This window comes from Sapajus apella, unplaced genomic scaffold, assembly GCF_009761245.1.
Source record: "Sapajus apella isolate SASKATOON/1434 unplaced genomic scaffold, GSC_monkey_1.0 scaffold88, whole genome shotgun sequence".
Taxonomy (NCBI): domain Eukaryota; kingdom Metazoa; phylum Chordata; class Mammalia; order Primates; family Cebidae; genus Sapajus; species Sapajus apella.
Genome location: NW_022437028.1, coordinates 6,918,945 through 6,944,124, shown reverse-complemented (window position 1 = coordinate 6,944,124; position 25,180 = coordinate 6,918,945). Strand labels below are relative to the sequence as shown.

General features: G+C 50.6%; 1 protein-coding gene across 15 annotated transcripts in view; it reads left to right on the top strand.

Moving 5' to 3' along the window:
* The window catches only part of CUX1 (cut like homeobox 1), a 470,808-nt gene that overhangs the window by 330,976 nt on the left and 114,652 nt on the right, over positions 1–25,180 (top strand). For all 15 annotated transcript variants that reach the window (XM_032255085.1, XM_032255084.1, XM_032255083.1 and 12 more), the window contains one exon: positions 15,159–15,207. In XM_032255085.1, the coding sequence (XP_032110976.1) occupies positions 15,159–15,207 (49 nt within the window). The remainder of the gene's footprint in view (positions 1–15,158; positions 15,208–25,180) is intronic.

Here is a 25,180-nt window from a genome sequence, read left to right as displayed (position 1 = left end):
GGCTTTACCATGTTGGCCAGGCTGGTCTTGAACTCCTGACCTCAGGTGATCCGCCTGCCTCGGCCTCCCAAAGTGCTGAGATTATAGGCATGAGGCACCACGCCCAGCCTAGATCTCAATTTTTCTAATTCCACTTGACTTTCAAACAAGAAAGGGACCTCCACACCCAGCCCACTCTTCACTTCTTTGGGTAAAGCAGAGCTGTTAGAACTCTAGAGAAATGCAGGAAGCAGCCAGCAATGAACCCAGATGCTCATTCCTGGAGTCACTGTGTGGCCTCAGGACTGGAAGCCGAATGAATTATGCAACATCATAGCCTCATTCCCTGGGCCACAGCTGTCCCATGTTCCCTGCCTGGAGATGACTGAAGCCCAAGTGACAGTCACAGGCTGTTCCTGATCACGCTGAGGGTCACACTCTGGTGGGCACCCAGCCGGCCGGAGCTGTGCTGCTGGTTTGGCACAGGTGGAAGATTGACCCCGCGTGTGCGGCAGGAGGTTACTTCCTTCATCAGCTAGACTCAGACTGAGCTCAAGGAAGATTTTATTGAAATCACTTCCCATGAACAAGTCAACTAGATAGTGGGGCAGGAAGGGAAATTTTCTTCCCGTTTGGGATTGAAAAGATGAGGCTTAACCAAGCTTTTTTTTTTTTAAACAGAGCCTTGCTCTGTCACCTGGGCTGGGGTTCAGTGGTGGGATCTCGGCTCACTGCAACGTCCGCCTCCCAGGTTCAAGAGATTCTCCCCCCTCAGCCTCCGGAATAGCTGGGATTACAAGCATGCGCCACCACGCCCAGCTAATTTTTGTATTTTTGGTAGAGATGGGGTTTTACCATGTTGGGCCAGGTTGGTCTCAAACTCCTGAACTCAAGTGATCTGCCCGCCTTGGCCTCCCAAAGTGCTTGGGATTACACTCGTGAGCCACCGAGCCTGGCCTAAACTTGTCGTTGTTTTTTTTTTTTCTGCAGAGTCAGAACTTAGAAACTTGTTTTTAATCGTTATACTGTTGTATTATTTAAATTCAATATAATGATAATCTGCAGAGAACAAATTGTGGTTAATTTCTGAGCAGGCAGAGGTGACATCCTAGCCGTTTAAGTGTCTCTCGGCACAATGTTACTTCCAGCAGAAATGAAAACCGCTATTTCCAGAAGGTTATCTGTAGGGTTACAGTTTCATGGACTGGACCCACTCTCCATCCAGACCCTTGACTGGGGAGGGGTGGGGCCACCCTGGAATGTGACACATTTGATCGGGGGCTTGGAAGATGCAAGATGGCTCCATCCTCCCCGCTACTCCTGCCGAAGCAGAGGTGGCTGGGTGGAAAAGGAAAGATAGGGTTGGTCGTACAAATGAGGGCTGCCAGGAAAACCTTTCTCCAAGAAACACTGTCTCCTCTCCTCCTTCCCTTCCCCATCAGCCCCTGTGTCTTTGGTCCTGACCTGGTTTTCAGAGCCACGTTGGGCACAGGGGTGAGTGATGAGTGAAGAGCCAGACCACCTGATTCTACTCCCCAGAACCTCACAGTCCAGGGGACAAAAGGAAGCCTAATTCTGGGTCTTTATATACTTTTCCCCAGGGCTATTATTACCTTGTTTTTCAAATGCTCTGAAAGCAAATCATTTTCCTTCTGCGATAACGTCTTGTAGGTGCTTTCCTTAAAAGTCATATTTACAGTTTGGCAAAAGAATTCTACCCTATCTGCCCTTTAGAATACCATCCAGTGAATGTCTGTCTGTCAAAGGCAGAGGGGACCTCAGGTAGCACAGGTGTCATTAATTTGCATAATTGGGTCCCACTCAGTGGCTCACGCCTGTAATCCCAGCACTTTGGGAAGCCGAGGCAGGTGGATCACTGGAGGTCAGGAGTTCAAGACCAGCCTGGCTAGCGTGGTGAAACCCTGTCTCTACAAAAAAAAAAAAAAAAAAAAAAATTAGCCAGGCGTGGTGGCCTGTACTCCCAGCTACTCAGGAGACTGAGGCAGGAGAATCGCTTGAACCCAGGAGGCGGAGGTTGCAGTGAGCCAAGATTGTGCCACTGCACTGCAGCCTGGGCGACAGAGTGAGACTCCATCTCACAAAATACTGGTTGCCCAAATATGCAACTTCATTTATTTAATAAATAAATATTTTGTCAGCCAGTATTTCGTGAGTACCTGCCGTGTTCTCTGGAACTATGGCAGTGGATAAGCGAGTAATCAATATGTAAACAAGACAATTTAAGACAGCATAAATGCAACAGAAACAAAATGAATGGACAACGGAGAGTGGGGCTGTGCAGAGGCCTCTCAGAGGTGGGCCAATAGGGCTGAGACCTGGAATGGCTTCCTAGGCCTAAAGGTGGGACAAGCATGATGGTTCCAAGGAACAGAACATGGCTAAAGAGGCCGGGCATGGTGGCTCACGGCTGTGATCCTAACACTTTGGGAGGCTGAGGTAGGAGGATCACCTGAGGTCAGGAGTTTGAGACCAGCCTGGTCAACGTGGTGAAACCCTGTTTCTACTAAACATATAAAAATTAGCCAGGCATGGTGGTACACGCCTGTAATCCCAACTATTCAGGAGACTGAGGCAGAAGAATTGCTTGAACCCGGGAGGCGGGTGTTGCAGTGAGCTGAGACTGCCCCACTGTACTCCAGCCTGGGTAACAGACTGAGACTCCGTCTCACAAAAAAAAAAAAAAAAAAAGAGTAAAGAAACCGTGATAATGTTTGTTGATTGAGCTGCAGAAGGAAATTGACATGGAATAGGTGTTACTGACAGATTGTAAAACACAAGCCTGCTAGAAGTAAAGGATCCCTAAATCCCAGCACAGTGGGTCTGATGAGGAAGCAGTTCTGCACCCAGGCCGCTTTGTTCAGAAGACGAGATATTGTTTGGAAGGTGGAAATAAAGCTGGAGAAGGAGCCAATCTGTTGATAGAAAGCAGCTCTTTGATCACCCACTGTCGTTCTGCCTCCAGCAGAGCCTGGGTCCACAGAGAGCTGAGGGCATCCTGGCCCATTGGACATGGGGGTCTAACTGAGAGAAAAGAAGCCAGAAAGAAAGGCATGGACCCACTCTTGGGTGTCTGCTCAAAAGAAAAGAAAGCATTATACCAAAAGGATGTTTATCACAGCACTGTTCACAAGAGCAAAGATAAGGAATCAGCCTAAGTATCCATCAGCGGGTGATTGGATCAAGAAAATGTGGGCCAGGTCCATGGCTTGTGCCTGCAATCCCAGCTCTTTGGAAGGCTGAGGCCAGAGAATCAGTGGAGCCCAGGCATTTCAAGACCAGCCTGGGCAACATAGTGAGATCCCCATTTCTACAAAAGGTATGAAGATGAGCCAGGTGTGGTGGCTCCAGCTGAGGCAGGAGGGTCACTTGAGTCCAGGAGCCAGCAGATGCAGTGAGCTGTGATCATGCCGCTGCATTCCAGCCTGGGCGAGACAGTGAGCCTCTGTCTCAAAGAAATGAATTAATAAGTAAAAAATGTTTCTTATGACTTAACTCAACCAAAGTAAGACAGAAGAAACTAAAGGCCAATCTTATATATAAACGTGTATGAAAAAAATACTAAACATCGAGTAATACCAAAAGACAGTTGCAGGTAAAAAAAAAAAAAAAAAAAAGAAAAAGAAAAATACTAAATAAAATATTAGCAAATAGAATCGTGGAGCACATTAAATGAGGAATACACTACAACCAAACGGAGCAAGTAACTGTCGGCGATTGACCGTTTTAGCAGGCCACTAAAACCTGCTAAACCGTTTAGCAGGCCACGAGAAAACCCACTTCTTTAGCTCTGTAAATGCTTAAAAGATACCTAATGGGGCCGGGAGCGGTGGTTCATGCCTGTAATTCCAGCACTTTGGGAGGCAGAGGCAGGCGGATCACGAGGTCAGGAGTTCGAGACCAGCCTGGCCAATATGGTGAAACCTCATCTCTGCCAAAAATATAAAATTAGCCGGGCGTGGTGACGTGTGCCTGTAATCCCAGCTACTTGGGAGGCTGAGGCAGAAGAATCTCTTGAGCCAGGGAGGTAAAGGTTGCAGTAAGCCAAGATTGTGCCACTGCACTTCAGCCTGGGTGACAGAGTGAGACTCCATCTCAAAAAAATAAAAAGATATCTAATGAAGTCAATGTCTGTCTTTTGGCAGCCACGGTGGCTCATGCCTGTAATCCCAGCACTTTGGGAGGCCGAGGCGGGCAGTTTATCTGAGGTCAGGAGTTCAAGACCAGCCTGGCCAATATGGCGAAAGCTCTTCTCTACTAAAAATACAAAAATTAGCCGGGCATGGTGGTGCACACCTGTAGTCCCAGCTACTCAGGAGGCTGAAGCACAGGAATTGCCAGAACCCTGAAGGCAGAGGTTCCAGTGAACTGCGATTGCACCAGTGCATTCCAGCCTAGACAACAGAGCGGGACTCTGTATCAAAAAAAAAGAAATGCCCATCTTTTATTATAAAGTCTTAATAAAATAGGAATATAGCTGGATATTTCATTTAAAAATGTATATATAGCTGGGCGCGGTGGCTCACGCCTGTAATCCCAGCACTTTGGGAGGCCGAGGCGGGTGGATCATGAGGTCAAGAGATCGAGACCATCCTAGTCAACATGGTGAAACCGCGTCTCTACTAAAAATACAAAAAAAAAAAAAAAAAATCAAGCTGGGCACGGTGGCTCAAGATAAAAATATATGTGTTACATATATGACTTCATATTAATGTATGTATTATATATAAAAAGCCAAAATTCAGCTACGTGGCTTCCATTGGATCTGGTACCCATGTATCAGTCAGACTCCAAACCAGGATTCTCGTGTATTTAATATAGCTCTGGGAGCACTGGTCAGTTCAGTTGTCCGAGAAAAAGAAATATGAAGATTTTGGATTTGGGGGCAACAGGTGATGGTTTGTTACGTGAGTAAGTTCTTCAGTGGTGATGTGTGGGATTTAGGTGCACCCGTCACCCGAGCAGTATACACTGCACCCAATGTGTAGTCTTGTTTTTCTCACCCCCTCCCACCCTTTCCCCCGAGTCCCCAAAGTCCATGGGTGTCACTCTTATGCCTTTGCATCCTCATAGCTTAGCTCCCACTTATGAGTGAGAACATACGATGTTGCGTTTTCCATTCCTGAGTGACTTCACTTGGAATAGTTGCCAGTTCCATCCAGGTTGCTGTGAATACCATTAATTCGTTCCTTTTTTGGGCTGAGTAGTATTCTATCAAGAAATAAGAAGTATTAAAAGGGAACGTGAAGAGACTGTGCCGTCCTTATTTGTAGACGTGGTCACGGGATGCCTTGCAACCCCAAGAGAGCCGCTGAAAAGTTGTTACAAAATGAAACAGGCTTCTGTTCCCCTGTGGCCTATTTCTCTAGACAACTATACCTCCCTCTGCCCCAGAGTCCCCTGCTCAGTACCTCTGTCCTCATCCTCCAGGGTACAGACTGGATGTCCCCTCCTCCGGGAAACTGTTCCTCCTGGTGTCTGCAGAGGCCCTTGTGCCGCTTTCTGGAGTGTCACTGTGCTGAATTGCTGGTGGCTGCCCTCTCCTTGCACCTGCCCACCCACCCATGCCTGGCGTATCCCTGCTGAGCTCATAGAATGTGCAGGGCGTACTCCTGCATGCTAGCGAGAAGCCAGTGCCAGCGCCACTGCGCCATTCCCCTCTCGGCCCCTGGGACATTTGTTTCCCTTGGACGTGGTTCAGGGTAGGTGCCCTGTGGGTGTTATTGATGGGAGACCGCCCTCTCTCAGTCTGAGCTGGGCCCATCGCCATTAGAGCGATGTGCCTTTGCTGGAGTGATCTTGCCTTGGCTCGCATGAGACTGCAGACCAGCCCTTCCTCTCCGGAAGATCAGGCATTTGTGCTCTGCTCAGCTTTTCCTATAGGCTTGTCTCCACCCCTTGCCCAGCTCCTTGAGCCCCCAAGTTAAGGGGATTCCAGACCCAGAGCCAAGGGACTTCCCTCAGAGCCTGGCCCCATCGCCTCCGCTTCGCCGACCTGGACTTTCTGGATGAGGTCCAGTGAGCCCCACCTCTGTCCGTTTCCTCTACCCTTTCCACTAAGGAAGCCTCACCTGGGGTGTAGGTTGTCATGAAAAATGACCCCCCTTAAGGACAGAGCAGGTCATCACTTGCAACCCTGGGGTGGAAGCAGAGAGTTCACTCTATCAAACCTAACCGGAGCTTTTTTATGAAGGCAGGAAGAATTAATCTGTACATATTTCTCCTTTCAGTGCCAAAGAATTTTATGGTCTGGTATTGAGACTATTGGTGTTTCTTTTCTCTTTTTCTGAGACAGAGTCTCACTCTGATGCCTGGGCTGGAGTGCAGCGGCATGAACTTGGCTCACTGCAACCTCTGCCTCCCAGATTCAAGTGATTCTCCTGCCTCAGCCTCCCTAGTAGCTGGGATTACAGGTGCACACCACCACACTTGTATTTTTAGTAGAGACGGGGTTTCATTGTGTTCCCAGGCTGGTTTCAAACTACTGGCCTCAAGTGATCCACCTGCCTCAGCCTCCCAAAGTGCTGGGATTATAGGCATGAGCCCCTACACCGGGCTGAGACTATTGGCTTTTGAATCAAGTCTAAGATACACTGGTCTTCGAAGGCTGTTCTGTATGTTTTTCCAACTGCCTTGTAGATATACTTTGTTTTAACAGCTCCTGATGTCGGTGTGCTTATTTGGGTATTGAAATATGCGCCCACACCATGCCCTGGTGCCACGCGTGGCCCCCAGGAGGCTTGCGTGAAAGTAAATACTAGAGTTTCTGGTGTGGATATAATTTCCCTTCCATCGACCTTGACCATGTCCTTTTCAGTTCCTCATAAAAATTGTGTGTTAGCCCAGAGAATACCCTGAAATGATGTGTAGGGAACTGACTGAATGAACTGCGTATTCTAGGACAAACCGAAATTATTCGCTATTTGAGGTCAGAGCCGAGCATAATGCGAGGCAGGTTCATAGATCAGTGGAAGCTGTTTTGTCAGCTCATAAAAAGGTGAGAGAACTAAATTTTTGTAATAAATCATTTTGCTGAGGAAACAATATGTGCGGTTATTACGGACTTTGGAAAATAAGTGATTTTAGACCAGTGTCAGGCTGCAGACACTGATGTGGTGAGTTGAGCCTTCAGCATGAAGAGAATGAAAAAGTCTTTGTCGTACCGTTGACACTCACGTCATGAAGGCACATGCCAGTTAATTCATTACTGCACTTGCAAGATTACATTTGCAGTTGTGGTATTAACCCCTGGGCATTTTCATGTTACTTAGTGAGGATAGTTTGTCAGGCAGGATTAATTCGGTGGGGGGAGGCAGCAGTTTGGAGAGAAAGTGGACGATCACGGCTGGGGTAGGGCCAGGTGCGGTGGCTCACTTCTGCAGTCCCAGCACTTTGAGAGGCTGAGGTGGGTGGATCACCTGAGGTCAGGAGTTTGAGAATACCCTGGCCAACATGATGAAACCCTGTCTCTACTAAAAATACAAAAGTTAGCCTGATGTGGTGGCAGGTGCCTGTAACCCCAGCTACTCGGGAGGCTGAGGCAGGAGTATCACTTGCACCCAGGAGGTGGAGGTTGTGGGGAGCTGAGATTGTGCTATTCCACTCCAGCCTGAACAACAAGAGCAAAACTCTGTCTCAAAATAAAATAAAATAAAAATATAAAAATTAGCTGTGATTATGTGCGCCTGTAATCCCAGCTACTTAAGAGACTGAGGCAGGAGAACTGCTTGAACCGGGAAGGCAGAGGTTACAGTGAGCCAAGATTGTACCACTGTACTCCAGCCTGGGCAACAGAGCAAGACTCTGTCTCAAAAAAAAAAAAAAGAAAGAAAAAACTGGATAGGAGGTGCCCCAAAGCAAGACCCACCTCCTTGGTCTGCAAACACCGATGGCCACACTTCACATCTTCCAAAGCCCTGATCGCATTTACTTAGCTAGTTGTATTTTTCTTTCAGCTTTTAAAAATGAATATCTCCTTAGAAAAATTAATAACAGGCCAGGCACAGTGTCTCATGCCTGTAATCTGAGCACTCTGGGAGGCCAAGGCAGGAGGATCGCTTCAGGCCAGGAGTTCAAGACCAGCCTGGGCAACACAGTAAGATCAACATTATCTCTACAAGAAAAAAGGAGAAAAAATGAGCTGGGTGTGGTAGCGCATGTCTATGGTCCTAGCTACTTGGGAGGCCAGGGCAGGAGGATTGCTTGAGTTCAGGATTTATGACCAGCTTGGGCAATACTCTAAGACCCCTATCTCCAAAAAACAAATTTTTCTTTAAGATTAGCTGGGCTTGGTGGTGCACACCTGTAGTCCCAGCTACTTGAGAGACTGGGGCAGGAGGATCACCTGGGCTTGGGATAGGAGTTGAAGGCTGCAGTGAGCTGTGATCACACCACTGCACTCCAGCCTGGGCGACAGACAGAATCAGACCCTGTATCAAAAATCAAAAAAGGATTATCAGGCCGGGCGCGGTGGCTCAAGCCTGTAATCACAGCACTTTGGGAGGCCGAGGTGGGTGGATCACGAGGTCAAGAGATCGAGACCATCCTGGTCAACATGGTGAAACCCCGTCTCTACTAAAAATACACAACATTAGCTGGGCATGGTGGCGCATGCCTGTAATCCCAGCTACTCAGGAGGCTGAGGCAGGAGAATTGCCTGAACCCAGGAGGTGGAGGTTGCGGTGAGCCGAGATCGCGCCATTGCCCTCCAGCCTGGGTAACATGAGTGAAACTCCGTCTCAAAAAAAAAAGGATTATCAGAAAAATGAATAAGAAACACGTGGACTTTTTTTTTTTTTTTTTTGAGACAGGGTCTCACTTTGTCACCTAGGTTGGAGTGTGTAGTGGTACCATCTTGGCTCACTGTAGCCTCGATCTCCCGGGATCAAGCAATCCTCCTGCCTCAGCCCCCCAAGTAACTGGGACTACAGGCGTGCACCACCACACCCTCCTAATTTTTGCATTTTTAGTAGAAGTGGGGTTTCACCATGTTGGCCAGGCTGGTCTCCAACTCCTGAGTTCAAGCGATCCACCCCCGCCTTGACCTCCCAAGTGCTGGGATTACAGGCATGAGCCACCATGCCCAGCTGACTTTTAAAATAATAATCAGAACTTTTCCTCGCCAACTGCATCCCCGATTCCTCCCATCATCTCCTCCTGTGGTTTCTGGTCCCTTCTGTGAATGGGGACAGCAGACCCTCCAGGCCCAACTGTCACCACAATCCCTGGTATGTAATAGGCCTGCCCTACAATGGCAGAGTGTGGTGTCGTCATTGTCATTTGAAAGCTTGGGGAAAAGAGAGTTGCTCTTGTCATGAAAGGTAAGTGTAGCTCTTGTTATCACGTTCAGTATTTTGGTCCGTTTGGCAGTTGCTTAGTAACCAAAGTGCAACTGACCAGGAGATGGAAAACTTGAAATTCACTTCCAGGGATTGCCTCAGACTGCCAAGTTTGCACCTTCGCACGTCAGTGTGACTAATTTTTTGTAAGTGACATGTAATCTTCTGGGGATGAGGCATGGCTTTCTGGGTACTGGGTGTCCTGATGAAAACCCAAAGCCATGCGCTTGTCTGAGAAGAAATCCAGAGAGTGTGTACTTTCCAGGAGGCGCCCAAGCCCCACCCAGGCCCCATAAACCTGGCAGGAACTGGATGCCACTTTGCAACCCGCGCAGACCCCAGCCCTGCCATGCCGACCTCTGTGTAAAGCTGGGCCCCTGTAACCTCACTCTTCTCCATGCCTGGGCCTTTGGCCACAAGTGAGGGGTGGATGAAAGCAGCCCAGGGTGGGCCGGCACCACCAGGCAGCCAAGCCTCCAGCTTTTGAGCTCCACACTCACAGTCAGGGGGTTGCACCCAGGGAGACGGTGTCCTTGTGTTGCTGCTGCTCCTGGAAGATTCAAGGCTCAGCTTCCTGGGCAGAGGGTTTTCCTGGTTGACAAGCAGCAGAAGAGAGGCGTCCATCAGTGAGAGATCTCGGGAACTGGGGCCGTGCCCTTCCCTTCCGTCCTGTCTTCAGCAAAAAGGTGTTGAATGCCTACCATGTGTTTTTCTTCTTCAGTTCATCTTGAGAGACACACAGCAGAGCCAGCTTCTCTGTTCTCCTACCATGTAAATTGCCAGAAAGAGCAGCTGGCACCCCCAGGGGGACCCAAGGACACAGGCAGAAACAGCTGGGCCCCAGAGGAGAGCACCTCTTCTGAAAGACAGACCCAGACCCCCAATGGTGGGTGTAATGTGAGGCAGAACAGCTGGGCCACAAAGACAAAGTCAGCACATGAAAGGCACTCAGGGAAACAGAGGAAGATGTTGGCCATGTGAAGCGGAACCAACAGGTGATTTTCAAACGGACCAAGTAACAGCTGTAAAAAATGGAATAACTTAGGAGCAAAGAAGAAAGGACACATTGCTGGCCAGGTCTAGTGGCTCACGCCTGGAATCCCAGCACTTTGGGAGGCCGAGGCAGGAGGATTGCTTGAGCTCAGGAGTTTGAGACCAGCCTGGCAACATAGCAAGACCCCGTCTCTATAAGCAAAAATTTTTTAAGTAAATAAATAAAAGAATAAACACAAGCCTGGAAAATAAAGATGAAGATATTTCCCAGAAAGTAACTAAAGAGATACAGATGTAGAAGTTAGAAAGAAAAGAAAATTAGAGATCGATTCAGGAGATCCAACATCCGCCTAATAGGAATTCTAGAAAGAAGAAGTAGAAAATAGAGACTCCAGGCACAGTGGCTTACACCTATAATCCCAGCACTTTGGGAGGCTGAGGTGGGAGGATAGCTTGAGCCCAGGAGTTCAAGACCAGCCTAGTCAACATGGCAAAACCTCATCTGTACAAAAGAAAAAAGAAACATTAGCCAGGCATGGTGACATGCACCCGTAGTTCTAGCTGTTAGGGAGGCTAAAGTGGGAGGATCACTTGAGCCCAGGAGGTGGAGGCTGCACTGAGCCATGATCATACCACTGTATTCCAGCCTGGGTGCAGAGCAAGAACCTGTCTCAAAAAAAAAAACAAAAAAACATAAATTGTTAAAGACAAGTTAGATCAAGTTAACCTTGGTCTGGAAGGCAGCAGGAAAGGATAAAGAAATAGCAAAACTTAAAAGAAAAGTTGAATGACATGGAGGACCAAGGTAGCTCTGCCAACAATATGCAAATAATGGCAGCCTCGAACAGAGCAGAAGTATTCAAATGAAAACAAATTAGCCAGAATTTAAAAAAGATGAGCAGGCTTATATAGGGCCACACTGGAGCCATTAGGAAAAGTCCTCACCTTAGACCCACATTCAGTGTCCCTTCACTCACCAGCCCGACCCGTCCCCAGCCACCCCCCAAGTTCTGCTGCCAGCTCTGCTGGTGCCTTCAGAGGAGGACTTAGGCAGTTGTCAATATCTTGTTGTGGGTACTCAGCAGCTATATGTTTTCGTCATCATCTTTTAAATCCACGACATTGGTGAGATACGCAGGACCCGTATCTGCCTCTCTGTGTCCCGTTCCAGCACCAGGAAACTTTCAGGTGTCTGAAACGCTCGTGGAATGAGTGAGTGAATGAATGATGCCAGTAGCCAGGGCAGTTTTGACCTGTGCAAGTGGACATCAGAAATTCATGAGAAGTAACTGACTAACTGATTGAAGCACAAAACCGTGTTCAAAACTTGTGATTTGGGACGGGCACAGTGGCTCTTGCCTGTAGCCTCAGAACTTTGGGAGGCCAAAGCGGGTGGATGGCTTGAGCCCAGGAATTCAAGACCAGCCTGGGTAACATGGTGAAACCCTGTCTCTACCATATATATATATATATATTCAAAAATTAGCTGGGTGTGGTGGCGTATGCCCTGGTCGCTGCTACTCTGCAGGCTGAAGCAGGAGGGCTTCATGAGCCCAGGAGGCAGAGGCCGCAGTGAGCCAAGGTCACGCCACTGCACTCTAGCCTGGGTGACAGAGTGAGACCCTGTCTCAAAAGGAAAAAAAAAAAAAGCTTTGCGATTTCCCTTATGAAAAGTTTGCCACCTTTTATTTAGTGTCTGAAGGAGTTTCCCCTCTGAATTCTTCATCGACGGGGTATCAAGGTAGTAGCGTTCTGCAGTGACTGGTGACTATCCTTTTCGGATGCGTTTTAAGACCCTTAACACTTTCGATTTTTTGAAATTACCATTTGCAGTAGTAGACTATCTTTGCACAGCGATTTTTCCATCAGTTCTTGGAGGTTTCACTTTGAGAGAATACAGTGGGATGTCTCGTCATTTAAGCAGCCTGGTCCTTCCCCCACTCTCTGCACCCAGCACTGTATTGCAGAGGCCCAGTTTGGGTATTTATCTTACAGAGACACTGTATTCTTCATGAAATCGACCTAAAAATAGCTTCATTTAACTAGGCCACTTGACAGGCTTTTTCAGACTTTTTCTCAGACCAGTCTGAAAGCCGGATATTATTTCAAACAGATACAATGAACATTGAACCCGATCACAAGGCATCTGTTCCCTATTCAGGCTGCTGGGAGTTGATAAGACTGCCTCAAATCACTGCATGCAGTTAAAGGCTGCAAAAGCCTCAGGCCACAAAAGTTCCCCAGTCCCAGGGCCTAGAGACAGGCTTTCCACCTCTCAGCGTTCGGGGCGTACCTTAGCCCGTTTTCTGTTGCTACAACAGAATACCTGAGGCTGGGTGATTTATACAGAAAAGAGGTTACTTTGGAAGGCCGAGGTGGGCGGATCGTGAGGTCAAGAGATCAAGACCATCCTGGCCAACATGGTGAAACCCCGTCTCTACTAAAAATAAAAGAATGAGTTGGGCGTGGTGCATGCCTGTAGTCCCAGCTACTCGGGAGGCTGAGGCAGGAGAATTGCTTGAACCCAAGAGGCAGAGGTTGCAGTCAGCCAAGATTGCGCCATTGCACTCTAGCCTGGCGACAGAGTGAGACTCCATCTCAAAAAAAAAAGAAAAGAAAAGAAAAGAAAAGAGGCTTATTTGGCTCACGGTTCTTCAGGATGGGAAGTTCAAGGGCATGGCCCTGGCTCCTGGCGAGGGCTTCCATGCTGCGTCATAACATGGCAGAGAGGGTCAAAGGGGAGGTGGACGCATGCCAAGAGGGAAAACCCAGGGAGGTTCCTGGCTTTATGATAGCCTACCCTCAAGGGAAATAATCCAGTTCCTCCAGTCCGGTCAGAGCAAGAGAGCGTTCACTGCCGGGAGAATGGCACCAAGCCATTCATGAGGGGATCTGCCCCCATGACCCAAACATCTCCCCTGGGCCCCACCTCCCAGTGTCCCCACATTGGGGAGGAAATTTCAGGACCAGTTTTGCTGGAGACAAACCACAGCGGGGTGCGTGGGTGCTGTCACTTGCGCCTGCCTTCTTGGGACCATGAAGCAGGTTTCTGAAGGACACAGTTCTCATTGTCAGGCCTGTCTGGCACCCTGGGCTATCCCCAGGAGTGGACTTGCCCATCGCTGACAGGACGGGCCACGTCCAGGACTCTGGCATCCAATCGGACACACAGCCCTGTGAATAAAGGACAAATTCTAGGGATATAGGACAAAAGGGACCTATGTCCCAGCATTCGGAGAGAGCTCACAGTGTGGGCACCAAATGAAACACTAGGAGTAGGGACCATGCCACTCCCTGAGACGGAGCTGCTGGGAGGGTCTGGGAAGGGCAGAGGGGGTGGAAGTAGGAGATGGGGCTCCCTGGGAGGAGAAGGCATTCAGGCAGGCAGCGCAGGCCTAGGGCCGCAGAAGGCCTGGGGCTTCGGGGCCCCGCGTATGGTGGGAGTTGTTGGAGCACAGGGCCCTGAGAATGAGTGGCGGGCAAGGCCAGGATGAGAAAGGAGCCTTGGCAAGGGTGGGATTGCATCCTGGAGGCATCAGAGTGCAGGTGCTTGTGGACTCAGAGCCACAGCACGAGAGCCCTCGACCCAACCAGGTCCCTGTGGCTGTAACAGTGGCCACATGGCCCTTGGGCATGCTAAAATCTTCCTTGGGCCACAGAGTGTCCCAGCCTGTGGCCTCCCAACAGAGACCATCCTCAGAGCCTCCTAGCAGACGCTGGGGAGGTGGTCTGCCCAGGTGTCCTGCCCTAACCTCACACCGGCTTTTGGAGTTGGCCAGGCCCTTCTCAAAAGGACTCTCCAGGCTGGACGCAGTGACTCGTGCCTGTAATCCCAGCACTTTGGGAGGCCAAGGCGGGCGGATCATCTGAGGTCAGGAGTTCGAGACCAGCCTGGCCAACATGGCGAAACCCCAACTCTACTAAAAATACAAAAATTAGCTGGGCGTAGTGGTACACACCTGTAATCCCAGCTACTCGGGAGGCTGAGGCAGGAGAATCGCTTGAACCCGGGAGGCAGAAGTTGCAGTGAGCCGAGATCGCACCGTTGCACTCCATCCTGGGCAACAGAGCGAGACTCTGTCTGAAAACAAAATACAAAAAAAGCACTCTCCACATTCCTCTCTCATGATGCTCTATGTTCAGATTACTCAAAAAGTACTTTCAAAACAAAACAGAAAAGACAGAACCTGGACAATTGCTTTTACAAGCGGCCTGGGCCATAGCAATGAAGTCAGGCAGCCTGCACCGCAGCCTGTGCAGTCCCCCAGCCTGCATCTCCATCGTCACCCGCCCTCCTCACCTCCAGCTGGCCACTTTCCCCTGGTTTCCTCATTCCTGGCGAGGCTTTCACTGCCAAGTGCCTTTTCCTAAAGTAGCCTTTCCGCAGCTCCTCTTCTCACCCCCAGCCTGGCAAAACTTCTACTCATCCTTCAAAACCCCATTTTCCCATCACCTCCTCTGCAGCCTTCCTTGATTTCCTCCCACAAAGAGAATTCTTTTCTCGCTCCTCTTTTTTTTTTTTTTGGAGCACTCTACTCAGAGCTCTTTTTGAACCCTTGGCAGGACACGCTGTATTTTATCTTTTTATGGTATGTCTCCCTGATGAGATTAGGACCCCCATCAAACGCAGGCAGCCCGTGTGCACAAGACATGCAATTATCAAGAGAGCATACGGCGGCAGCAAAGCACCTCTCTTCCCCTAATGCAAGCCCACCCCCTGCTGGGTCTGCACAGCCCTTCCTGAGCCCTGAGCTAGGAAGCTGTCCCCTCAGTCACCCCCTGAGCCAGTCTCCTTGTGACTAACCTGCTGTCTCCCTCTCACCCTCCTAGGGCCGACGAGATTGAAATGATCATGACGGACCTTGAAAGGGCAAACCAGGTAGGACCCTGCACACTTTCAGTCCCAAACCCCACAATAGCGAGCCCATTCCTGGCATCTCGGAATATGCGTCACCCAAAGTTACAAGGCCGGTTACCCTTGCATTTTTTGCTGTTAGCTTTCCACGTCGATGCTCTTTCTGATGTCGTGAGAAGTAGGAAAAGACATAAAAAGTCCCAAGCACTGTTTCCTTGGCAAAGTCTTTGATGTGGTTCCAGCATCTCAGACATCCCATGGTGAATATCCCCTTCAAAGTGGCAACTGTCTCCTTTTCCTTACTCCATCTCTTAAATACCCGTCTGGATAGCTGTGGCATCCGTGGCAGTGTAGACATCTCGCCACGGTATGATCCTTGGAGAATTCACGAGTGTAGACATCACGCCACGGTGTTATCCTCAGAGAGTTCCTTACCACCACCTTCTCATGGGTCGCAGCCACTTGCTCCAAAGAGGGCTCCCAGCTGACGGCCCCCTCTTGGCTGACACTTGGTTCTCAGAGAGGCCTCATGGGAAGTACCCAGCACAGTGTCTGGCACAGATGAGCACATGGGGTTGGGTGGTTCTAAACACTCTGCTGCCTGGAAAATTCATTCATCCCCAGAAACCTCTCGCTTCCTCAGGGAACCCACAGAACAGGAAAACATTTTGCTTTCATCAGTGCTACTGTTGCTCTGGAAAGAAAGTGGTCTCCCGGCCGGGTGCGGTGGCTCACACCTGGAATCCCAGCAATTTGGGGGGCCGAGGCGGGTGGATCACTTGGGGTCAGGAGTTTGAGACCAGCCTGGCCAACATGGTGAAGCCCCATCTCTATTAAAATACAAAAATTAACCGGGTATGGTGGCGGGGACCTGTAATCCCAGATACTCAGGAGGCTGAGGCAGGAGAATCTCTTGAACCGGGTAAATGGAGGTTGCAGTGAGCCGAGATCTAAGCCTGGGTAACAGAGCAAAAACTCTATCTCAAAAAAATACAAAATAAAATAAAAGAGCATCCCAGCACCGTGGGAGGCCGAGGCGGGTGGATCACGAGGTCAAGAGATCGAGACCATCCTGGTCAACATGGTGAAACCCCGTCTCTACTAAAAATACAAAAAATTAGCTGGGCATGGTGGCGCGTGCCTGTAATCCCAGCGACTCAGGAGGCTGAGGCAGGAGAATTGCCTGAACCCGGGAGGCGGAGGTTGCGGTGAGCCGAGATCGCGCCATTGCACTCCAGCCTGGGTAACAAGAGCGAAACTCCGTCTCAAAAAAAAAAAAAAGAGCTTTGGGCTGGGCTTAGTAGCCCACACCTGTAATTCCAGCACTTTGGGGGGCCGAGGTAGGTGGATCTCTAGAGGTCAGAAGTTTGAGACCAGCCTGGCCAACATGGTAAAACCCTGTCTCTGCTAAAAGTACAAAAATTAGCCAGGTGTGGTGATGTTAAAAATTAGCCAGCTGTTCAGGAGGCTGAGGCAGGAGAACCGCTTGAACCTGGGAGGCAGAGGTTGCAGTGAGCCGATTGCGCCACTGCACTCCAGCCTGGGTGACAGAGTGAAATTCCATCTCAAAAAAAAAAAAGAAGCAGTTACTGGAAGGAGTTACCCTTCATCACACAATCACCATTCCTATTTCTCAAGTTTCCATCCACTCCCCCGCTCCCCTCAAGGCAAGTCTGGGGCATGTCTTGCCTTTAGATGGGGCATGCCTTGCCTTTAGATGGCACTTTTGGGCAAGCTGTGGTTGGTTAAACAGGAGAGCCTTACCCTGTGAATATCAGTGCACCCTCTGGAACAGACTCTGTGTGGTCTCAGAGGCAGTCCCCAGGTACCTAAGAAGTTTGGCAAAGCAGGCCGGGCGCGGTGGCTCACGCCTGTAGTCCCAGCACTTTGGGAGGCCGAGGCAGGCGGATCACAAGGTCGAGAGATCGAGACCAACCTGGCCAACATGGCGAAACCTTGTCTCTACTAAAAAATACAAAAAGTAGCTGGGCGTGGTGACGTGGGCCTGCAGTCCCAGCTACTGGAGAAGCTCAGGCAGGAGAATCGCTTGAACCTGGAAGCGGAGGTTGCAGTGATTGAGTTTGCACCATTGCATTCCAGTCTGGGAGACGGGCAAGACTGTGCCTCAAAAAAAAAAAGTTTGGCAAAGTGAACACACTTCTCAAGGTGCAGAAGCCACTCGGTGGGCCCCGGTCTTGGGAGGCAGCAGACAGGACGGTAGGGAAAGGTGCTGACCGCAGAATGAGGCTTGATTCAGTTCCTAACTCGGCATTTCCTGTGTGGCCTTCGTGGGTCTGTTAACCTCTTAAATTTCTTGGTCATAAAAAAATCAAAAGAAAGCTGAACCTTGAGGCCATTATGCCAGGGGAAATACGCCAGTCACAAGAAAAGACAAATACCGAATGGTCCCACCTGTGTGAAGTCTCTAGCGGAGCCAACATCAGAGGGACAGAAAGCGCCACGGTGGTTGCCAGGGACGAGGGGAGGAGGGAAAGAGGAAGCCGATGTGAAGCAGATACGAGGTTTTGATTTTGCAAGATGAAAACATTCTGGAGATTAATTGCACAACCATGTATATGTCCTTGACGCTACTGAAAGGTACACTGATGGTTAAGATGGTAAATTTTAGCCTTTGTGTATTTTATCACGATTTGAAATATGTTAAAAATTTTTGAAAGAAAGGAAGGGAATTTAGTGAATGCTTCCTTTGCAAGTTTGCTTTGAGGATTAGAGGGAAAATGACAGAGTGAAACGTACATGGTGGCCAGGTGTGGTGGCTCACACCTGTAATCCCAACACCTCGGAGGCCGAGGCAGGAGGATCACTTGAGGTCAGGAGTTTGAGACCAGCCTGGGCAATGTAACAAGACCCCATCTCTCCAAAAAATACAAAAGTTGGCTGTGTGTGGTGGTGTGCCTGTAGTCCCAGCCAAGTTCGCTTGAGTCCAGGAAGTAGAGGCTGCAGTGAGCTATGATTGTACCACTGCACCCCAGCCTAAGTGACAGAGTGAGACCCTATCTCAAAAAAAGTGGATGCTTAAATAAATGTTAGTTCTGTAGCTGCTGAGGAAGCACAGATTTGGAGGGAACTGTAAAGTCCTGCTTTCAGGAAAGGGTGACGAGGGGTAGAGGCGAGTTCTCACCAATTCAAGGCTGCATTAATAGAAATAGAGTTTCTAGAATGAAGGAGGTGATGATTCTGCTCATTGGCAGCAATGAGTCCATGCCTAGGAAATTCCATTTTATTTATTTAGTTTTCTTCTTTGAGATGGAATTTCAGTCTTGTCATCTAGGCTGGAGTGCCATGGCATGATCTCAGCTCACTGCAACCTCTGCCTCCTGGGTTCAAGCAATTCTCCTGCTTCAGCCTCCCGAGTAGCTGGGATTATAGGCGCCTGCCACCACACCCGGCTAATTTTCATATTTTTAGTAGAGACAGGTTTCACCATGTTGGTCAGGCTGGTCTCGAGCTCCTGACCTGAGGTGATCTGCCCACCTCGGCCTCCCACAAGTGTTGAGATTACAGGCATGAGCCACCACGCTCAGCCAGAAATTCCATTTCAGACTGGAAGCCGCACTGGAGCGCATTCAGAGACGACTCCACGGCCAGGACATGGAAAGGCTCTAACGCAGAAGGAACTAGGGCGTTTGAAGACATTCCTAGTCTTGGGGTAGCAGGGAAAGACAGCAGCAGCACTGGCAGCAGGAGCAAGAGTGATAATTTCAGGAATCTGGATGTGAAAAGATGAGAAGGGGAAAGACTTACGGGGGGAATTGTGGGTTCTGTGCTTGCTGCTCTCAAGGGCCGACCAGAAATAAAGGCCAGGGGATGGAGCCAGGCTTTTTCTGGGAGACCCCTGCGAACCCCAGCCAAGCATAGAAGCTGGCAAGAGGACACTTTTTGTTTTTGTTTTTGAGACAGTCTCGCTCTGTCACACAGGCTGGAGTGCAGTGGCACGATCTTGGCTGACTGCAACCTCCCTTTCCTGGGTTCAAGCAGTTCCCCTGCCTCAGCCTCCCTAGTAGCTGGGACTCCAGGCACACACCACTACACATGGCTAATTTTCTTATTTTTAGTAGAAATGGGGTTTCGCCATGTCACCCAGCCTGGTCTCAAACTTCTGGGCTCAAGCCATCTGCCCACCTTGGCCTCCCAAAGTGCTGGGATTACAGGCATATGCCACCACGCCCAGCTAATTACTGTGTTTTTAGTAGAGATGGGATTTTGCTGTTGCCCAGGCTGGTCTTGAACTCCTGAGCCCAAATGATCTGCCCACCTTGGCCTCCCAAAGTTCTGGGATTTACAGGCGTGAGCCACTGCGCCCAGCCAGGAAGCTTGTTCCCATTGGAGCTCCTCCTTAGTCTGGCCTCCAGAGGTGCCACTCCCAAGGATGCTTGCTCTGGAGACAGTGAACTCCGTGTCACCAGAGCTATGCAAGCAGGTTCGGGCAGCCCTCCCGGAAAGCATGAGATGGGGAATGAGGCACCGCGTGGCTGGAAGGAGGGATTGAACAAGCAGGCTCAAAGGGTCCCCTCTGACCCTGAAGTCAAGGATTTCATGAAGCTACAGGTGGACTCATTGGCATGAGAAGCATCTAGGGAGGGAAGATGCAAGCCCTGGAATGTCGAGAGAATATTTCCAGCAGGAAAAGAAGTGGAAGGTTAAAGGAAAGCCAGGGAAGGGGACGTTGGCCTGGGCCATAACTGGGAGAAAGGCTGCCCGGAGCGGGGCTTGGTGGCGGCGGCACCTGTAGTACCAGCACGTGGAGAAGCCGAGCCAGGAAGCATCGCTTGAGCCCACGAGTTTGAGACCAGCCCGGCAACATAGTGAGACCCCCATCTCTACAAGAAAGTTTTTTTAAAATAGCCAGGTATGGTGGTGCATACCTGAGGCGGGAGAATATTTTAGGCCCAGGAGTTCAAAACCAAGACCAGAGTTGCAGTTCGGAGAGTGGGCTGGTAGAAGGGGACCTGGCCAGGCCCGCGGGACGGTCCGAGTGTGAAGGGTTCATCCTGTGAGCGGTGAAGAATCGTGGGCGGGATTGAGACATCAGGTTTGAGTTCTAGAAGGATCGCTCTGGCTACACACTAGAGAACAGATGGGAGTGGAAAGAGCAGAAGCCAGGAGAGCAGTGGGCGGCTGTTGTGACAGTACAGGGAGAGATGGCACAGGCCGGAGCAGTCCCTGCAGAGGTGAGCTGCAGGCGGGCTGGGCAGGAAGAGGAGGGCGCTGAGGGCCCCACACCGGTGCAGGCGGCAAGCGTCTGGACCAATGCCTTTCCCATCGGAAACCCCCAGGAGGAGCAATTTACTAGCTCGCCGGCACGTAACGTTGGTTTTCCCCAGGTTCGTAGTTAGAATGTTCTACTGAGACCTGATGCTCTCTTTTATCGCTAAAGTACCGTGCTCCTGCTATGGAGAAATGGCACAGCAGTCGCCACCTGTCAATTACGTCCAAGCCTCATTCACTCCAGTTTGTTGAATGAACATCAGGGCACTGGCGTAAATACTCACTGTCTGCCAACTGGTAACAGTTAAGGTTCAGAACTCTTGCAACGTCACAGTAAATAAGAAGCCGCAGCTTTGCATGAGGAGCTGTGTACGAAACCCCATCCCAGGGCTTGCAGCAGTTCATGGCTTTTTTGGGGTAGTCTGCCTGCCCTGGCCCTCCGGGGCTTCCTTTCTGAGCAGTGGTGGTCCAAGTTGCTGGTGAGCCTCAGTCTCAAACTCCTGGGCTCAAGCGATCCTCTCCGTGGCCCACTGAAGTACTGGGATTAGAGGCATGAGCCACTGTGCCCAGCTTTGAAACCAGCTTTCTCTTTTATTTATTTATTTATTTTCTCTTTTGAGACAGAGTCTCACTCTGTTGCCAGGCTGGAGTGCAGTGGCACGATCTCGGCTCACTGCAACCTCCGCCTCCTGGGTTCAAGCGATTCCCCTACCTCAGCCTCCCGAGTAGCTGGGATTACAGGCACGTGCCGCCATGCCCAGATAATTGTTCATATTTTAGTAGAGATGGGGTTTCACCATGTTGGCCAGGAGGGTCTTGAACTCCAGACCTCATGATTCGACTGCCTTGGCCTCCCAAAGTGCTGGGATTACGGGCATGAGCCACCGCGCCTACCCTGAAACCGGCATTTCTTTACGGACTACAAGGCCTGCTCAGAGCCTGTGCTCAAAAAGATGTACTGAATGAATAAGGGCTTCAGCTGGAGTGCGGTGGCACGGTCTCCTCGTCCACTGTGGGGCTAGGAGGGAGTCATTGAAGTGAACTCCTTCCTCCCGTTCCCCTGCCTGCTTCTTACGTCACAGGACTGCCCTGATGGAGGACGCTCCAGGTTGAGGGTAGGAAACCATAGTTGAACCTCACCAGGGAGGAGAAGCCAAGTGTGGAAGAAATCCAAAGAACCCATGGAGCTCTTAGCAAAGTGTGGCATGTTCTTTGGCCAAGGGTTTTGTGTCTGGAGTCAAGAACCCTACGTTACAATCCCCAGTGCACCATTTCCCACCCACGTGGCCTCAGCAAATCCCCCATTTCCCAGTGCCTCCCGAACGGGGCAGTGATTCACGGCTCTATGAGAGTCCCCATTTGTTGAAGCCTGTATTCATTTAGCACATCTTTTTCAGCACCTGCGCTGAGCAGGCCTCGTAGGTAGTAAAGAAATGCTGGTTTCAAAGCCGGGCGTGGTGGCCAATGCCTATAATCTCAGTACTTTGGAAGGCCAAGGCAGGAGGATCACGGGAGCTCAGGGGTTTGAGACCAGCCTGGGCAACATAGCGAGACCCCGTCTCCACAAAAAGATTTTAAAATGGTGACGTGTACCTGTAGTCCCAGCTACTTGAGAGTCCCAGCTGCTTGAGGTAGGAGGATGGCTTGAGCCCCAGGAGGTCAAGGCTGCAGTGAACCAAGATTATGCCACTGCACGACAGCCTTAGGCAACAGAGTGAGACCCAGCCTTAAGAAAAAGATGGAGGAAAGGCTGGCCTCACACAGCTGAGTCTAGGGTCATTTCTACTGGGCCATCCACGTGCATGACACTAGTCATTCCGCAGGTTTCCTGGGAACCTTGGTTTCTCCTTGTCATAAATTGGGCTCCCAGCCCAGGCGTGTTCATGAGCGAGAGCCCCGGGCCACCCGTGGAAGGCCTTTCCAGCAGGAAGAGGCAGGAATGTTGGCTCTTCTGGCTTGCCTGAAGTCATGACTCAGTCAGTGATAAGCAGTGTTTACGTGGGTTCGTTGGTGTAGTTCCAGCTGCAGCCCAGCTGTCCCATGAAAGCAACGCAAATCAGTATCCATGGCATCCCCCAGAAACACAGAGAGTGGGTGTCCATGGAGGCTCTGGCCACTGGAGCAGTGTCAGCGTGGGACACGTGGTCAGCGTCCTGTCTCCAGCCATGGTAGATGTGCCTGACCTCCTGCAGAGGCACGGGGGGTTCCCTCTGGGCGTGGAGATGTGCTGGCTGTAATAGCATGCTAGGGGTGGGGGGTGGGACAGCAGGGTCTCAGCCCACCATCAACTCCCCAGGCTGCTTTGTCCCTCACCTCTCGTGTCCTCACGCCTGAGTTTTAATGGCTGTGCAAGCAGAGAACAAGAGACAAAACCGGGGGCCAAGAGGAGGCTGGAAGACCGGACCTGAGACACCCCCCATTATAAAACCAGGGACTTCAAAGGCCACCCTGTGAAAGTGTAAACTGCAGGGAAGTGGGGATCTGCCCTTAAAGGGGAGACGGTGACGGTTCCAGAGGGAGAAGAAAATGAGCCTCCCAAGAGAATTCCGAAGCACAGCCACCTCTGCACACGTGTGGGGCGGCGTTCACAGCGGGCGCCCAGCCCTCTCCCCACACCTCCACCCTGCCAGGATGCAGCTGGCTCAAGGCTCTGTCTTTATCCTCTGCGAGCCCACCCTTCTGTGTCCTTCCCATGATACTGCACCGCATTTTATGAGTCAAATTGTTCAGACTTTAAAGGCCTGGAAGTAGCTGTCTGCATCCTGTATTCACATCCCGGTCGGGGGAGGGAGGCTGAGGACAGGGAAAGCTTTTTGTTTGTTTGTTTGTTTTGAGATGGAGTCTTGCTTTGTCACCCACTGCACCATCCACTTCCTGGGTTCAAGGGATTCCTGTGCCTCAGTCTCCCGAGTAGCTGGGACTCCAGGCACGCACCCCCACACCCAGCTAATTTTTGTATTTTTAGTTGAGATGGGGTTTCACCACCTTGGCCAGGCTGGTCTCAAACCCCTGTCCTCATGTGATCCGCCCACCTTGGCCTCCCAAAGTGCTGGGATTACAGGCATGAGCCACCGCGCCCAGCGAAAGCAGCATTTATTTACCGTATTTCCTGGGGCCTTTTATGGGTCTTTGAGGCATGGGCAGGGGTTGGGGGGCCTGTAGAACTTCATGTAGGATAAGGTGACATTGTGGACCCCTGGTTCTGGCTGCCTTGTCCCCAAATCACCCAGTGACAGATGTGACTCCAGTGCAGGGAGCAGAACAGCCTCCCTCACCTTCCCCAGAGACAGAGGCTCCCCCGGGTCTCACAGTGGAGACCATCTCTGTATTTGCTGGTTTGACTCTAACAGGAAGAATTCCTGAGACACTGTGTCACTAGCTGCTGGCTACCTCCCACGTGACTGCTGAGGGGAGGCGCGGTTTAACCTGCTGCGAGCTGAGAGTCATTGCCCCCAAAAGCGTCTTCCGTTTTGAGATGAAGAGGATGTGAGGAGGGCCTGCAGCTGCACCTGCCAGGGACCTTCATGACAGCATACTGGACCCTGTCGCCAGGTGGTGGGCATCGGCCTGTGTGAGCCCAGTAACCGCCAGTCCCCTTCCCGGGCGGCTGTCTTCTGAGTTATCACGATACGGGCTCATATTGCCCCTGTGTTTCCAGCATCTACTCTGATTTCTCAGCAAAGAACAGAGAAGAGACAAGAAACAGCAAGGAAGAACTCCCACAACAGCCGCTCAGGCTCAGCAAAGGCACACGCAAAATTAGAATGAGGGCTCCTGGTGGCTCCAGGGACGCAGGAGACAGGAGCCACAGAGAACACAGGGAGGTGGAGGTCTCAGGGCAGCCTCAGCTCTTGCGTCTGGGGTTTCGGATCTAGAGACACAGCTACAGCTGGTCAAACAGGTGTCTTCAGAAAGACGCTAGAGCCCCAAAACCAGTATCACCACGCGCGACCCGGCACAGGGCCCCCTTCTTCCTGCCTCAGCTCCCGAAACCAGTTCACCCCAGCTGCAGGTCGGCGTCTGTTCCCTCGCTCCTTCTTTTCACTGCCGTTAGGTCTGTTTTTAGTTCGAATTCTGCTTCATGGATGTCTCACCGCACAAACCACCGCAACGCTTCGTTTTGTGGGTTTTGTATTTTGTTGGACACCCTCAGGACAGAATTCCTGAATAACTACGTGATCAGAAAGTTGCGCGAAAGAAAGGAAGTCAAGCCGTAAGTGATAGAAGTCTGACCACCGTGACCGCCAACGGACAGGCCACGGAGAGACTGTCCACGAACTTGGAAACAGCGCAAGTTCAAACGCTCCACAGAAATTATACAATCAGGCCAGGCGCGGTGGCTCATGCCTGTCATCCCAGCACTGTGGGAGGCTGAGGCGGGCAGATCACTTGAGATCAAGAGTTCGAGACCAGCCTGACCAACATGGCGAAACCCCATCTCTACTAAAAATACAAAAATTAGCTGGGCGTAGTGGCACACACCTGTAATCCCAGCTACTCAGGAGACTGAGGTAGGAGAGTCACTTGAACCTGGGAGGTGAATGTTGCAATGAGCTGAGATCACACCACTGTACTTCAGCCTGGGCGACAGAGTGAGACTCCATCTCAAAAAAAAAAATAGTTATGCAATCAGAGGTTGAAATCATCAGCTAGATCCCTTCTTCTGTGAACTGTTGCATTGTGATGAGAGAGTATCTGCTCTGAATGGCTAAACGCCCACTTGAGACCAGTGTAGGCCCCTGGGGATACCTTGTAACCAGATGCCCCA